This window comes from Anser brachyrhynchus (genome assembly GCF_964034855.1).
Source record: "Anser brachyrhynchus genome assembly, chromosome: W".
NCBI classification, from domain to species: Eukaryota; Metazoa; Chordata; class Aves; order Anseriformes; family Anatidae; genus Anser; species Anser brachyrhynchus.
The window spans coordinates 22,133,255-22,149,507 of NC_137704.1; the positions used below are offsets into that span (position 1 = coordinate 22,133,255).

General features: G+C 47.4%; 2 protein-coding genes across 12 annotated transcripts in view; one reads left to right on the forward strand and one right to left on the reverse strand.

Annotated features, from left to right (window-relative positions):
- Positions 1–16,253, forward strand: part of LOC308184747 (uncharacterized protein) — a 370,719-nt gene that overhangs the window by 311,493 nt on the left and 42,973 nt on the right. The gene's annotated exons all lie outside the window — the stretch shown is intronic.
- Positions 1–16,253, reverse strand: part of LOC308184713 (SET-binding protein-like) — a 317,153-nt gene that overhangs the window by 94,285 nt on the left and 206,615 nt on the right. For all 11 annotated transcript variants that reach the window (XM_080572069.1, XM_080572070.1, XM_080572063.1 and 8 more), the window contains one exon: positions 2,256–5,718. In XM_080572069.1, the coding sequence (XP_080428195.1) occupies positions 2,256–5,718 (3,463 nt within the window). The remainder of the gene's footprint in view (positions 1–2,255; positions 5,719–16,253) is intronic.

The following is a 16,253-nucleotide window of genomic DNA, read 5'->3' on the forward strand; positions in this document are numbered from 1 at the left end:
CAACCACTTCCCTGGGCAGCCCATTCCAATGCCTAACAACCCTTTCAGTAAAGAAGTTTTTCCTAATATCCAACCTAAACCTCCCCTGGCGCAACTTTAGCCCATTCCCCCTCGTCCTGTCACCAGGCACGTGGGAGAATAGACCAACCCCCACCTTGCTACAGCCTCCTTTAAGGTATCTATAGAGTGCAATAAGGTCGCCCCTGAGCCTCCTCTTCTCCAGGCCGAACAATCCCAGCTCCCTCAGCCGCTCCTCGTAAGACTTGTTCTCCAGACCCCGCACCAGCTTTGTTGCCCTTCTCTGGACTCTCTCGAGCACCTCGATGTCCTTCCTGTAGCGAGGGGCCCAAAACTGAAAACAATACTCGAGGTGCGGCCTCACCAGAGCCAAGTACAGGGGGACAACCACTCCCCTAGTCCTGCTGGCCACACTGCTTCTTATACAAGCCAGGATGCTGTTGGCCTTCTTGGCCACCTGAGCACACTGCTGGCTCATATTCAGCCGACTATAAACTATCAACCAATACTCCCAGGTCCTTCTCGGCCAGGCAGCTTTCCAACCACTCATCTCCCAGCCTGTAGCGCTGCTTGGGGTTGTTACGCCCCAGGTGCAGGACCCGGCACTTGGCCTTGTTGAACTTCATACAGTTGGCCTCAGCCCATCGGTCCAGCCTATCCAGATCCTCCTGCAGAGCCTTCCTACCCTCGAGCAGATCGACACACGCACCTAACTTGGTGTCGTCTGCAAACTTACTGAGGGTGCACTCGATCCTCTCATCCAGGTCATTGATAAAGATATTAAAGAGGACTGGCCCCAGCACTGAGTCCTGGGGGACTCCACTAGCGACCGGCCTCCAACTGGATTTAACTCCATTCACCATGACTCTTTGGGCCTGGCTACCCAGCCAGTTTTTAACCCAACGAAGCGTACGCCAGTCCAAGCCACGAGCAGCCAGTTTCTTGAGGAGAATGTTGTGGGAAACGGTGTCAAAAGCCTTACTGAAGTTAAGGTAGATCACATCCACAGCCTTTCCCTCATCCACTAAGCGTGTCACTTGGTCATAGAAGGAGATCAGGTTCGTCAAGCAGGACCTGCCTTTCATAAACCCATGCTGACTGGGCCTGATCGCCTGCTTGCCCTGCAAGTGCCGCATGATGACACTCAAGATAATCTGCTCCATGAGCTTCCCTGGCACTGAAGTCAAACTAACAGGCCTCCCCTGATAGCCAGGACTGCCGATAAATGATGGAAAGCGGCTTGGCCAGCTCCTCTGCCAGTTCTCTCAGTACCCTCGGGTGGATCCCATCCAGCCCCATTGACTTGCGTACATCTAAGTGCTGTAGCAGGTTGCCAACCATTTCCTCGTGGATTATGAGGGCTACATTCTGCTCCCCATCCTGTTCCACCAGCTCAGGGTACTGGGTATCTAGAGAACAACTGGTTTTGCCGCTAAAGACTGAGGCAAAGAATTCCTTTCCCCCAACACTGCAGGAGAGGAACAGATGTCCTTAACATCCAAAAGAGCTTCCTCCCTTCCTATATACCCAGCTTGCATTTCCAAGTCATGCGTCCTCAAACTCTTCAGAGTCACAATTGGCTAGGGTTTATTGTTTTGATGACACCAGTCCCTCCCACGGCCACTCGATGCTCAGGATAATTACCTTACACCACACCTGCCAACTGGAAGTGAAAGATTTACACAAGGATTGTACCCAGGGTCTCCATATATTCAGCACTGCCATCACTGTGATGGGTCCCTCTGGATCACCAGCATACCACATCAGGCATGGGACCTTGACCCACAGCTTCCCCCACAACTTGCCCAACCCATCAGCAAATGGCTTTTGTACACTTTGTGGGCCAGAGTGAAGACTGCTCAGTACCATGGCTGTACTCCCAAAGGCTGGGCAATGACCATCACCCCAAGACATCAGATCCCAGTAGGAGGGATGCCTACTTTTCCAACAGGCATTGCAATTGCTACTGTTGCAGAACACAATGGCTAGATTTCTGGAGGATTTTTGGTCCAAGCAAGGATAAATATGCAAAGGCAAGAGAAATATTTATGAAAATTCTGGGTAACAACTCAAATGCTTCTAAAAGGTTTCAGCTTAACACATGACCAAAATGGGATGCGATTGCAAAAAGCCAGAGAAGTTAGTGACTCAAACATAGTTGTTGGAAACAGCAAGTCCCTCTGTTCAGCATTAAAATTAAAATACAGTAAGGTAAAATAGAATAAAACGGAGCTTACCTGAAGAGGACGAAGAATCATAAGTACTTCTGTCCTTCCTATTTGTCCCGAAGGGCTGAATGTCCTTTTCCCTGTAAGTTCCAAACCCTTCAAAGCTTCTTCTTTTATTCCCACTTGCATCATTGTCCCGTTTCTCACTCGAGGAATTCATTTCACCAAACATGTCCAGAGACTCTGATCTTGCATTACTCTCAGTATTACCAGAGTATCTTTTTGTGCAAGACTCAATGGGATCATTGCTCGAGTCACTTTTTTCTTTACTCTGTGTCCACTGCTGGGCATCAGAAAGTAGTAACGTAGACAGTGTATCCACTTCGAAATTACTCTTTGAGCCTTTGTGCCCAGTTTCACAATGCTGGTGCTTCTGCTTCTCCTTATGCTTGCTTTTCTCATTGAGCAAGGACAGATCTTTATCTGAGCCACTTAGCCTTTCATTGATCGCATGGCTGGAGAAGCCAGTGGACTTGCTATCAAAGAGACTGCTCAGATCTTCATGCGTCCCCAATATCCACTCATCCTTAGGCTTGTGCTTATGTTTGTGTTTCCTTTTGTGAAGTCGGCCACTTGAAAGGCTTGTTCCTCCAACCTTTGGAGGAGCCAAAGAGGGCTGCATGTCTCCAAGGCCCATTCCCACAGATGTTTGTAGGTGCACTCCATGTTTTGTTTTATGCTTGGCAGTGGTGGACATTTTCATATGAGAGCTCGCATGGAATTGGGGTGGGGGCACGGTAGGTCTCATAAATGGGGAAGCTGCTCCGAGTGTGTGAGACAGGTACAAAGGAGCTGGATACTGACCATAGTAACCAAGATTCATCATAGGCATTGATGTGTAAGGCATTCCATAGGGTGCATAGTAACTCCCACTGGGAATAGGGTAACCGAACCCTTGTAAAAAAGGCACCTTTGTCATGGTGTCATTGGTTTTGGCAGGTCTACCACGCTTCTTCTTAGATTTCATGTCAGAGGTCCTGCGAAGATAGAGCAATGGGTCATACTGGATATATGGCACAGGATAGTAGTGATCAAAATTAATCCTGAAGATGCTGGGATATGGATTTTCATGATAAAATGTGTAACTTCGATGGGAAATCCTGAACACTTGAAACTTATTGATGAGTTCCTCAAGGTCTGCCAGAAACTGGAGGTCATCTCTATTCTGCAGGCTTTTCCTTTTCCTCTTGTGCTTTGGCTTTTTAATGCTCTCATGAGAGAGAAAGTTATCCACAATTAGATGTTTCTGCCGGTGACCATGCCTGTTCTTTGTGCTGGTGTCGGATGGGATAGCCTCTGGATTGTCCAGGCTGCAGAAATCAAAGGAGTATCTCCGGCGGGATTCTGAGCTTTTCTCGGCTTGGTCAGAAGTGCTGTTGTTGTCTGTACCTATCCCGCTGTCGCTTGGTATGGTTTCCTCGCTGTGAGACTCACTCACTGGCGACAGCGTGACTTCTTTCAGAGAACCTATTTCACAGAGGTGGGAAGGTGAATTAGCCATTAACCTGGGTGGAGACAGCTTCCAAGTTCCACTGAGCATTCCTTTCTGGGTTTTTGTAGGAAGAGCACTGATAGGTTGAAGATTTGGCATAGTTTTTAACTCTGAAAAATTAGTTTCAGTACTTGCAGGGCTAAGGTTGCCATTAGTCCCCACTAACTGTGTCGAAAGCTGATGAATAGCTGCTGGTGACGATGCCACAAGTGATTGCAAGTTGGAAGGCACTGCTGGGTTTTCTGGCTGGCTGGAAACAGGCCTTGAGTGCTTGATGGCTGTCTTAGGTTCTTCTGGTTGAGGCTGCAGCTCTGCTCTTGGCTTCCTGCCCCGTTTTTTACCAATGTAGATAGTCCCCCTCTTGCTGACATTGATTTGCTTCCCTAGCCTGACATCAATGGTTGTTGGCCCAGCACTAGATGGTGGCTGGACTTTTGCTTTCAGAGCTATGCTGCTGGAGCAGGAGGACAAGATCTGATTGAGAATGTTCTTCCTCTTGAGGGTCTTCATCTTGTTAATGGTCTTGATAGTCTTCTTATCCAAGACCCCAAGCTTCCCAACCTTTTTGTGAAACTTGAGTTCACTGATGGACTTGTCCTCTCCTGGGACCATCTGGGCCAACTTGGCCAGATTCCGTCTCCTCTTCCTTTTCTTTGTTCCTGGAAATTCACGATTGATTGGACTCACTGGGCTGGTAGAGGTTCCCTCATGAATGGTTTCAACAGTGAGCAAAGGCTGTTTCTTTGGTCGTCCTCTTTTTTTCTTGACAGGTGTGATCACAGTAAGACTGTCTGTATTGGTATACAGAGGGCTGGATGGTGTGATGGGATAGGCTGAAGGAGGCTCCACCATCAGCTTCTCAGATGCTGTCATGGAGGTCTCCTGAAGGATAGATTTAGGTTTGCTGCAGGTCCATCGCCTCTTAGCTGCAAGTTTGGGGTGCTGGACCTCAGATAATTTGCTAGCTGTGGGAAGATTGGGGGATAGGAGAGTGGATGTCACAGCTACAGATTTTCTGAGTCTGGTGGCACTGTTGGGGGAAGCTTTGTCAGTAAGCACACTGCTGTCAACAGCTACTAAGGGGGACTCATTTTCAATCACTTTCCCCGGCTTTGTGGCTCGAAGATCTTTTTTACTCCCCTCTGACTGAGAACTAGTCCTGTTTGCTACTTCACTACTCATAGCAAGTACAGAAGGCAGGCTTTTCTCCTGGATAGCGTTCTCCATGGAAGATTTTGTAGATTGCCTTTTTTTCCTTTTGTGGCCAGATGTATCTCTTGTCGGAGACTTTATTGGGATAGTAATTCGTACATGACTGGTGTCACTTTCACAACTGCTAGCAGAAGTGGGATTCTGCATTGAGGGTGATGCATCCAACACAGTGTCCATCGAGTAAGACTCCTTTTTTCCTTCCATGCTGTCATGGGATTTGCTATCAAATGCTTTCTGAGCACTCTTCACCCATTCAATGTCTGCAGTTTGGATGGTTTGACTTATCAAGTCCTTTTTGCTGGACTTCTTTGTACTCCCAGCAGGCTGATCGGGGGCCTCCAGCTGCACTCCTCCCTCCTGATTACCAAGAGACAACAGCCCATTGCACTCAGAAGCACTGCTTGGCTGGGCGGCCACACTGATGTTGTTGGGTGATGGGACTGCACTGCAGATGGCAAGCTCTTTGCTGCTGGCCGACAGCTGCCCCCATGTGCTACTGGCACAGGACTTCTTTGCTTGGGATTTGCTGAAGGAAACTCCTGGCTCTGGAGTGGTGACCTTGGTGGCACTAACTGCTTCTCGACTGGGTTCTGTGTTGATGAAGCAACTTTGAGAAGTGGATACAGTGTCGGAGCTTGCTGACCAGTCAAGATGGTGCTGGTTGCTACTTTTCTGCTGGTGCTTTGATTTTAAGGTGTCACCAGTGAAGTCTTGTTGGAGGCCTGGATCATAGTGCAGAGCAGAATGTTTTTGTGGCCTGTCATATACCTGGAAGGTAGAAGAAAACAAAAATAGGAAAAAAGTTAGTTTATCAGTCCAGTCATAACCACTGGCTGCAGCTCTTTCATTGTACAGTGGATAACAGCTCCTCTAAGCTGAGGTCCTCATAAGGGTTAGCAGCCTTTATAAAACGTTCTTATACTTCAGTCAAATTTGTTTTTAGATTCATGCACTGTAAACAAGTTTTGTTTTCCCATTCTAAAAACAATAGAAATACTTCTATAAATGCTAAATTGCTGAGGAAACATCTTCTATTGATTTTTAATTAAAAAAAAAACCAAACAAGTAAAATATTCCTTTTCAATGGATGAATGGTGTAACTCAGCCTCCTGGTGAGAATCTCTTTTTCCTTAAAAATAATCCCCTGCAGAACTTGATGATCAGAATTAAGCCCATTGTAAACAACAAGAATGCAAAATTATCTAGGAAGTTACAACAAGAGGAAAACCCATGAGTTCACTTCCCCATGAAGCCAAAATCTGCAAAAATTTACTTGCTTTAATTTTCACTTAGAAGTCATCCCCACAAAATCAGTGCTTAAAAGCGAGAAGCATAGCATCAAGTGTGTTGGGTATGCTTGTTAGGTTCAAGATTTGCATTATTCTTTTTCAATTTTAATAATCTGCTATTTGCATTGCTGGTAAGAGATATTTTCAATATGATTTCTAATCCAACAGAAGCCTTTCAAACTGCAGGGGTAACAGTAAAGGCAGAATTACACCGAAAACTTTTATAGAGTAAAAGAAAGTCTGCTTTTCTTCTTGGTAGGCATCCTTCAGATAAAGAAATTATACTTGTTACATCTGTACCTTTTTCTAAAATGTCTTAAAAGAAACAAAGAAACCAACATTTTACTTTCCATAACTGACCTCTTCTAGTCATTTGTTTTCTCCTGTGACATTTAGGTGCTATATTTTCTAAAGTTCTGGACCAAACTGTGCAACTGATTTTGTACACCTAGTACTACAAACAAACTGTTCTTAGCAAACTGTAATGACACCGTTCTGAATTCCAAATAAATGATAAGAGACTTAAAATAAATGCGTAACCAAGGAAAGAACAACAGAAAACAATTGCTTAGCATCTCATGTTCCTGCAAACACGCTGTTACAATTAAGTTTCTATCAGCAGCCCTACATCAGATTCCTGCTTGGGGTGTTTGCCAGAGATTTTGGGGTCAGCATAACAGGGCTCTGAGGTCCTTCAGACTTAGTTTTCTGGGAAATGATGTGTCCCTAGTTTTGGGCAACGCTGGAGGAATTTGAAAGGTGCTAAACAGTTGAAGCCCACAGTACTTTATTTAGTGACCAATAAACATGCATGTTATCATCAAACTGATAATGTGATATCCTTAGTGTGCGTATAAAAATGGGCATGTGGCCTTTCTGGAATAGGCAACAACGATGAAGCTGTTCTAGTCCGTCATCTGAGGAGTAATCGGGGACTCTTAAATCCTGTGGATAGCTCAGTTGTTGTGCATACGGACCAGGTATGCTTAGGTATAGCAGAGACTTCCAGGAATTGTGGAGTGAGAAAATGAAAGCACGCAGCTGCGGTGGAGCTGCAGATGTCGCAAGCGAGTGATACCTGTTTTTTTCAGCCTGAGAAAAAAGCCGAAAGCATAAACAGACCTCTAGTGGGTTTACGTGGCAAGGTTTTGGTAGCAGGGGGCCATAGGGGTGGCTTCTGTGAGAAGAATCCAGAAGCTGCCCCATGTTAGATAAGGGCCCCACTGCTGACCAGAGCCGGACCAGTAAGTGATGTTGTTTGCGCCTCTGTGAGAGCATATTTAAGACAGGGAAAAACTGCTGCAGTACAGCATCTGGGAGAGAGAGAGGAGTGAGAAACAGCCTTGCAGGCACCATGGTCACTGAACAAGGAGGGGGAGAGGTGCTCCAGGCACCGGAGCACAAGTCCCCTGCGGCCTGTGGTGAGGACCATGGTGAAGCAGGCTATCCCCCTGCAGCCCATGGAGTACCAGGGTGGAGCAGGGTTCCACGTTGCAGCCCGTGGAGGAGACCACGGTGGAGCAGGTGGACCTGCACCGACGGAGGCTGAGGCCTGTGGAGGACCCCGGCCGGAGCAGATTCCAGGCCAGACCTGTAGCCCGTGGAGAGGAGCCCACGCAGGAGCAGGTGACCTGGCAGGAGCTGCTGCCCGTGGGGGACCCAGGTTGGAGCAGTTCGCTCCTGAGGGATGGACCCCGTGGTACGGACCCATATCTGGAGCAGTTCTTGAAGAGCTGCTGCCTGTGGGAAGCCCACGCAGGATCAGTTCAGGAAGGACTGCATCCTGTGGGAGGGACCCCACAGCACAGGGGACAAGAGTGACCGAGAAGGAGCGGCGGAGACGAGGTGCTAGAGACTGACCACAGCCCCCATTCTCCCGTTCCCCTGCGCCGCTCAGGAGGAGGAGGTGGAAGGGGGCGGATGGGGGGAAGGCGTTTTTGGTTTCTTTCCTTTGTTTCTCACTTCTCTAGCTTGTCAGTAATAGGCAATAAATCTAACTGTCTCCCTACTCTGAGTATATTATGCCTGTTACGATAATTGTTGAGTGATCTCCCCGTCCTTATCTCAACTCTTGAGCCCTTTGTGCCATATTTTCTCCCCCTTCCCCTTTGAAAAGGGGGAGTGAGAGAGCAGCTGTTGTGGAACTCGGCTGCCCAACCGAATAAAACCATCACAAGACCTTGGGGAATGAATCAGTTCATCCTCCTCGCAGTGGCCTTCCACGCATGAGCCACACAGCGTGCAGCGGCCCAGGGCCGCGCGTCTCCTGAAGCACGATGCCAATGTCTGCCTTGGTAAAACACGAGAGAAAATGCAGTCCACCCGCTTCCACATCCTTGGGATGAGGTTTAATAGCTTGCTGTGCCTCACAGAAAACATCCTTTTCCCAATGTATCATGATTTCTGACTTGGAAAAAGCCTGGAAATGGGCAGCCAAGGCCTCTCCTGGCCTGCACCAAGGCAGGGCTAGGCTGCTTCTGCGGAGATCCTGGCCTTGTGGCTGCCATCAAAACAACTCCTTCCCCTCACGTTATTTCCAAAATGCAAAGCTGCAAAACTATATGACCTGAACAGTTTAATTTGTAAAAAGAGAGGCTTACAGCACTGAGTGAAAACATCACACACTGGCAACACCTTGGTCCCTCCGAGCACACTGTACACGCAGAGATCTCTGGTTTAAAAGAAGCAGTACTCTCTGATCTGTTTAAAGGCAGTTAATAAGGGCTCAGAACTGAGAGGCCAGTTGTATATCAGAGATGAGTGCTGATAAATCAGGTGGCTCCTCCAGCCTCATTTCCTTGTCCTGCACATTATAAAATGATGATGCAACTTCCAACATATCCCTAATGATAGCCTTGTCATTACTGCAGCACCACAGACCACCACAACATACATCGTACAACTCATGAGAAAGATATGCCCCTGTCATCAAAGGTGCCAATTCTAGAGGCATTTAACCACATTGATAATCACTCCAATTTCAACAGTGCTTCAAAAAAATAACTAGTCTGCAGGATCAGGGGACTTCATTTCATAAGTGGGATGTCAAAATTACTTATCTGCTGAAGCACATAACAGTCCACCGGGTCTCCCCATGCTACTTCTTCCAGCATAAGGTTTACTCTTTGCTCTCCCCTGCCAGACACATCCATGTCACCCCAAAATAATTCTTCTGCACCATGGTAACCAGAGATCATGCGGCTGCAGCAGGTTGTCTTTCACGGGCTGGAATGAATAGCGGGGATTGTCTACTTAAAAGCATGGGCAATTTGGTTGAAAGTAATGCAGCAAAATCTCTTTTATTCATTGTGTGCCTGTCCTGGTTTCAGTTAGGACAGAGTTAATTTTTCTCCTAGTAGCTGGTAGGGTGCTATGTTTTGGATTAGGATGAGAAGAGCGCTGATAACATGCTGATGTTTTAATTGCTGCAGAGCAGTGCTTGCACCAAGCCAAGGACTTTTCGGCTTCTCGCTCTGTCCTGCCAGCGAGCAGGCTGGGGGTGCAGCAGGAGCTGGGAGGGGACAGACCCAGGACAGCTGACCCAAACTGGCCAAAGGGGTATTCCATCCCATCTGACGTCATGCTAAGCAATATATAGGGGCGGCTGGCCGGGGTGGGGGGCCGGCTGCTCGGGGATAGGCTGGGCATCGGTCAACGGGTGGTGAGCAATTGCATTGTGCATCACTTGTTTCGTACACATAATTATTAGTAGTACTATTACCATTATTATTATTATTATTATTATTGTTATTATTATTTTCCTGTCTTAATAAACTGTCTTTATCTCAACTCACAGGCTTCACTTTCCTGTTTCTCTCCCCCATCCCGGAGAGGGGGGGGGGGGGTGAGAGAACAACTGTGTGGTGTTTAGCTGCTGGCCGGGTTAAACCACAACAGTCCTTTTTGGCGCCCAACGTGGGGCTCGAAGGGTTGAGATATCGACAGATTTGACCAGAGTGTGTTAAACTAAAATTGGTATAAGTATTAGACCTGCTTAACAGTTGCTAGTCACAATGTTCACTGCCTTAATCTCCAGTCTGCCCTGCCTGTTTTCCAAATTGAGTTTTATAGCACGTTACTTTCTGTATGTGCTCCCTGTCGTGCTGTTTATCCTTTCCGGGCCCTGGTTTAAGATTGTTATGGTACTGTGCGGTGTAACAATGGCTTATGATATGATGAAATTTCTGGTCATGACCCTAAACTGGTATTTGTACTCAGCACTGACGTCAACTCTACACTTTGGAAACCATATCTCAGAAACTATTAGAAATTACACCTCTTGCCTTTTTTCATCAGGGAGCCAATCTGTGGAGGGGACAGGGGAAGATATTTTTTCCTACCTGTTCACTCTCCCTTTCTCCTTCACCACCCTCTTATCCCCAGAGCTAGTTACGTTAGTTCTCCAAGATGCTGAATATCCTTGGGATACTCAGACCAGCATGGTGTTATTGTTATGTCTCCTGAATGCGCTTCAGGTTTTGTTTAAGGTTAAACAACTACTTAGGAATCTCATCCAAAGATCTGTCCTGAGGCGGGATAGTTGCGAGTGGCAGGGAGTGTGGGAGGATATGGGCAGGTTTCTAGAGCAGTGGGCACCTCCAGTGTTTTGGACATTCACCCCTGAACAACTGTAAAATCCTAAAAAAATGGTAGAATGCTTGAAAAAAGAGCACCATGACTCTGGCAGTTCCAAAGCGACAGAAATCACTGTAGCGTGCTGGGGTCTCGCTTGTGCCTATTGAGCTGCAATCGATGCTACTATCAACCTAGTGACAGACTCTGCGGCCACTCCAAGTCCTGTGACAGGCCCAACGGCCACTCCAACCCCTACGATGGATCCTGCAGCCGCTCCAGCCCCTGCAGCCGTTCCGGCTCCCGCAGCCGTTCCGGCTCCCACAGCTGCTCCGGGCCCCTGCAGCCGCCCCGGCCCCTGCAGCCGCTCCAGCTCCTCCAGCCGCTCCAGCCCCTGTGATGGGCCCAGAGTGTATTCAAACCCCTGTGGCAGGCCCTGTGCCTGGGTCAGAGAAACGAGCTGTAGCAGTGCAAGTTGACCCCGCAGAGGGTATTCCAACCCCTGTGGCAGGTCCTGTGCCTGGGTCAGAGAAACGAGCTGTAGCAGTGCAAGTTGCCCCTGTAGACAAGGTGAAAAAATGGTATAGAGATTCAGGTCGTTTAGAACGCAGACAGTCTTCTGCTAGGTCTAGGTATAGAGAAGACGAGGGTGGGCCATCAGAGGTGCAGGAGGATGAAGATGAGGATGTCGAAAAATCAACAGTAATTACCTGAACCCTATACCAGCGTGAGCTACGAGATGTGTGAAAAGATTTTGGTCGCTGCATAGGTGAGCAGCTTGTCACTTGGCTGCTCCGGTGCTGGGACATCGGAGCCAATTGTGTGGAATTAGAGGGCAGGGAAGCCAGGTGGCTGGGATCCCTTTCTAGAGACGCAGGCATTGACAAAGCAATTGGAGATGGAGCATGATCTCACAGCCTCTGGAGGCATCTCCTGTCAGCTGTGAAGGAAAGGTATCCCTTCAAGGAAGAACTTGTATGTCTACCAGGCAAGTGGACCACCATGGGGAAGGGAATCCGGTACCTGAGGGAATTAGCCATATGGGAGGTGATTTATGAGGACCTAGACAATGGACAAATATCCACAGATCCAGATGAAGTCCAGTGTACACGACCCATGTGGCGGAACTCTGTACGGAGTGCACCATCCTCATATGCCAGCTCATTGGCAATAATGGCCTGGAGAGAGGATGAGGAACCCACAGTGGATGAAGTGGCTAAACAACTCTGGCAGTATGAAGAAAGTCTCTCCTCTTCCCTACAGGCCTGCGTCTTGGCTGTGGAGAAACTTTCTGAAGAGGTCCACCAACTGGAAGAGAGATTATTTTCCTCCCCACCTGTACAAACCAGTGTCTCAGCTATTAGGGGTAAGCGTTCATCTGTGCAAGGAAGACGATATGGTGGGCACACACCCCGCGCCACCCTGTGGTTTTACCTACGTGACCATGGAGAGGACATGAGAAAATGGGATGGAAAATCTACTGCGACCCTAGAGGCACGGGTACGTGAGTTGCAAAAGAAAACAATCGGGAAAAAGGGGTTCTCTGAGAAGCTTGCTGCTCCAACTTCCAGCAGGCAGTTCTTCAGACACAGAAATGAAGCTGCCGGCCGGGTTAAACCACAACACCATATTTGCTCAAAGGGGGTCAGTTATTCTCTACCACTGACACATCGTTAAAACATGCTTAATAAAAGGGGCCACTAACAGGAACTCTTCTCTCTTTGGTTGCTACTTGCACCCAAGTCCCAGTTTCAGGCAATGTAAATGAATAAACTCTGAAATTCATCTTTCATTCTCTTATATTGCTTTCTTCGCTGCTTACAACTCTTTGACTGTGTGTATACCAGTAAATATATGAGCCATAATCCATTTTCTGCCCCTGAAAGTGGGCAGATAAGGTGGCTTGTCTTGCTAGGACTAAATTTCCTACTCCAAAACAGGGCAGCCTTATCTGCATCTTGCCAACTGTAAACAGTCCCTGGCTTATGATGTCCACTGAGTCACACTCAGGTGTTATTTGAGGAGAGCCTGTCTGGCACAGGCCAAAATGTGCCAGGGAGGAGGCTACCAGCAGCTCAGGAAAATCCTCCTGTCCCCATTCCATTCACTGATACAGATGAATGCAAATTGAGCCTTTGAAGCTCAACTCGTTGATTCAACATCATCGAGATCAGCAAGTGTATAGATGTGCACTCTTGTTCACAAGAAAAATACTTTCCCCTGACTCTTATCTTAGGATGCAATGAGTCACCCTCCCTCAGTTGCTTCCTCCCTCCCACGACTATAGGAGGAGCCCCAATGACTGGTTTCTACTGGCTGCCTAGCTTTTGGATGGCTGAAGTGAGACGAAAATACCATGCTAAAGGATTAAGGACTTCCTCCATGTTTAAATCTGAATGGTATTAAAACCAACCTCGATTTTGCAAGGGAATGAAGAATTCCTACTAAGAACATATGCAGTTCAGCTCTTTCCTGTGAAGTTGCCATATGGCAGAGCAGTGATGGGAAGAAGAAAAATATTGACAGTGATGATATATCTTATTACAGAGCATTCGGACCAAATTTTCCTCTCAGTTACACTAGTGAAAATCTGGAGTGAACAGCCCTGACTCGATAGGAAAATCAGATCAGTCAGTGGATATACAAAGCCAATTATGAGAGTGAAACAAAAGCAAACTTGAGAAACATTATGGTATAGTAAAGAAGATGTGGTAGGATGCCAGAAGACAGGAAGTCATTGGACCCAGCACGCTGACTCTTCTTTTGAAAAAATCATACAGTCTACAATAACCACAAGTGATCAGGATCTTGTTTTATGCCTGAACTTGGCAAACGGTATGAAAGCTGCCCAGAAACATCTGTTCTGGCTTCCAAACATTTATATAGCCCTTTGTTAGAGTACCAAAGATGGCATCACATCAATAGAAAAGAAGCATTGCAGAAGAAAGCAGTACAAGTATGCTAGAAGGAAAAGTCCAAGTTTAACACAAGATCTGCAATGTTTTACACACCAATAACTTTCATTTATTCCTTGCTAAACACTTAGATGATCAAAACTTTAAACCATATTTGACAGACAAGACCAGCAAGTGCTTCAAGGAGTGAGACCACAGGAGGCGGTGCATTCCTCTTTCCATATTTAGGAATAAAATGGCAAGATGGATGTCGTCAAATCCCAATGGATGTGATCAACAAAATAACAGCTATGTCTCCACCAACTAGCAAAAAAGAAACACAAACTTTCCTAGGTGTCGTGGGGTTTTGGAGAATGCACATTCCAAATTATAGTCTGATTGTAAACCCGCTCTACCAAGTAACCCGTAAGAAGAATAATTTCGAATGGGGCCCTGAGCAACGACAAGCCTTTGAACAAATTAAGCAGGAAATAGTTCATGCAGTAGCCCTTGGGCCAGTCCGAACAGGACCAGATGTAAAGAATGTGCTCTACACCGCAGCCGGGAAGAATGGTCCCACCTGGAGCCTCTGGCAGAAAGAACCTGGGGAAACTCGAGGTCGACCCCTGGGGTTTTGGAGTCGGGGATACAGAGGATCTGAGGCCCGCTATACTCCAACTGAAAAGGAGATCTTGGCAGCATATGAAGGAGTTCGATCTGCTTCGGAAGTGGTCGGTACTGAAGCGCAGCTCCTCCTGGCACCCCGACTGCCGGTACTAGGCTGGATGTTCAAAGGAAGGGTCCCCTCTACACATCATGCAACTGATGCCACATGGATCAAGTGGGTTGCACTGATTACTCAGCGGGCTCGAATAGGAAACCCCAGTCGCCCAGGAATCTTGGAAGTGATTATGGACTGGCCAGAAGGCAAATACTTTGGGATATCATCAGAGGAGGAGGTGGTCCCTGCTGAAGAAGCCCCACTGTACAACAAGCTACCGAAAAATGAGAAGAAATATGCCTTGTTCACTGATGGGTCCTGTCGTATTGTGGGAAAGCATCGGAGATGGAAAGCTGCTGTATGGAGTCCTACACGACGAGTTGCAGAAGCTGCTGAGGGAGAAGGTGAATCGAGCCAGTTTGCAGAAGTGAAAGCCATCCAGCTGGCTTTAGATATTGCTGAACGAGAAAAGTGGCCAGTTCTCTATCTCTATACTGATTCATGGATGGTAGCAAATGCCCTGTGGGGGTGGTTACAGCAATGGAAGCAGAACAACTGGCAGCGCAGGGGCAAACTCAACTGGGCTGCTGCATTGTGGCAAGATGTTGCTGCCCGGGTAGAGAACCTGGTTGTAAAGGTACGCCATGTAGATGCTCATGTGCCCAAGAATCGGGCTACTGAAGAACGTCAAAACAACCAGCAGGTGGATCAGGCTTCTAAGATTGAAGTGGCTCAGGTGGACCTGGACTGGCAACTTAAAGGTGAATTATTTATAGCTCAATGGGCCCATGACACCTCAGGCCATCAAGGTAGAGATGCAACATACAGATGGGCTCGTGATCGAGGGGTGGACCTGACCATGGACACTATAGCACAAGTTATTCATGATTGTGAAATGCGCTGCAATCAAGCAAGCCAAACGGTCAAAGCCTCTTTGGTATGGAGGACGATGGCTGAAATATAAATATGGAGAGGCCTGGCAGATTGATTACATCACACTCCCTCAAACCCGCAACGGCAAGCACCACGCACTTACAATGGTGGAAGCAACCACCGGATGGCTGGAAACATATCCTGTGCCTCATGCTACTGCCCGGAACACTATCCTGGGCCTTGAAAAGCAAGTCCTATGGCGACATGGCACCCCAGAGAGAATTGAGTCAGACAATGGGACTCATTTCCGAAACAACCTTATAGACACTTGGGCCAAAGAACATGGTATTGAGTGGGTGTATCACATCCCCTATCATGCACCAGCCTCTGGGAAAGTTGAGCGATACAATGGATTGTTAAAGACTACACTGAAAGCAATGGGTGCTGGGACATTCAAAAATTGGGATACGCATTTGGCAAAGGCCACCTGGTTAGTCAATACTAGGGGATCTGCCAACCGAGCTGGACCTGCCCAATCAAACCTGTTACGCACTGTAGAAGGGGATAAAGTTCCTGTAGTGCACATAAGAAACATGCTGGGTAAAACAGTCTGGGCTACTCCTGCCTCAGGAAAAGGCAAACCCATTCGTGGGATTGCTTTTCCTCAGGGACCCGGATGCACTTGGTGGGTAATGGACAAGAATGGGGAGGTCCGGTGTGTACCTCAAGGGGATTTAATACTGGGTGAGAATAGCCCATGAGTTGAATTGTAGTATGTTAATTATTATATAATACTGTATGTCATCACTGCCACGATTGCTATATACCACAGATGAAAATGGTGATTAATTAGAATGTACTGGAAAGAGTGTAACCTGAGCATGACATAAATGGTATGGAATAAGGGGTGGATATCTGTCCTGATTCCAGTTAGGACAGAGTTAACTTTCCTCC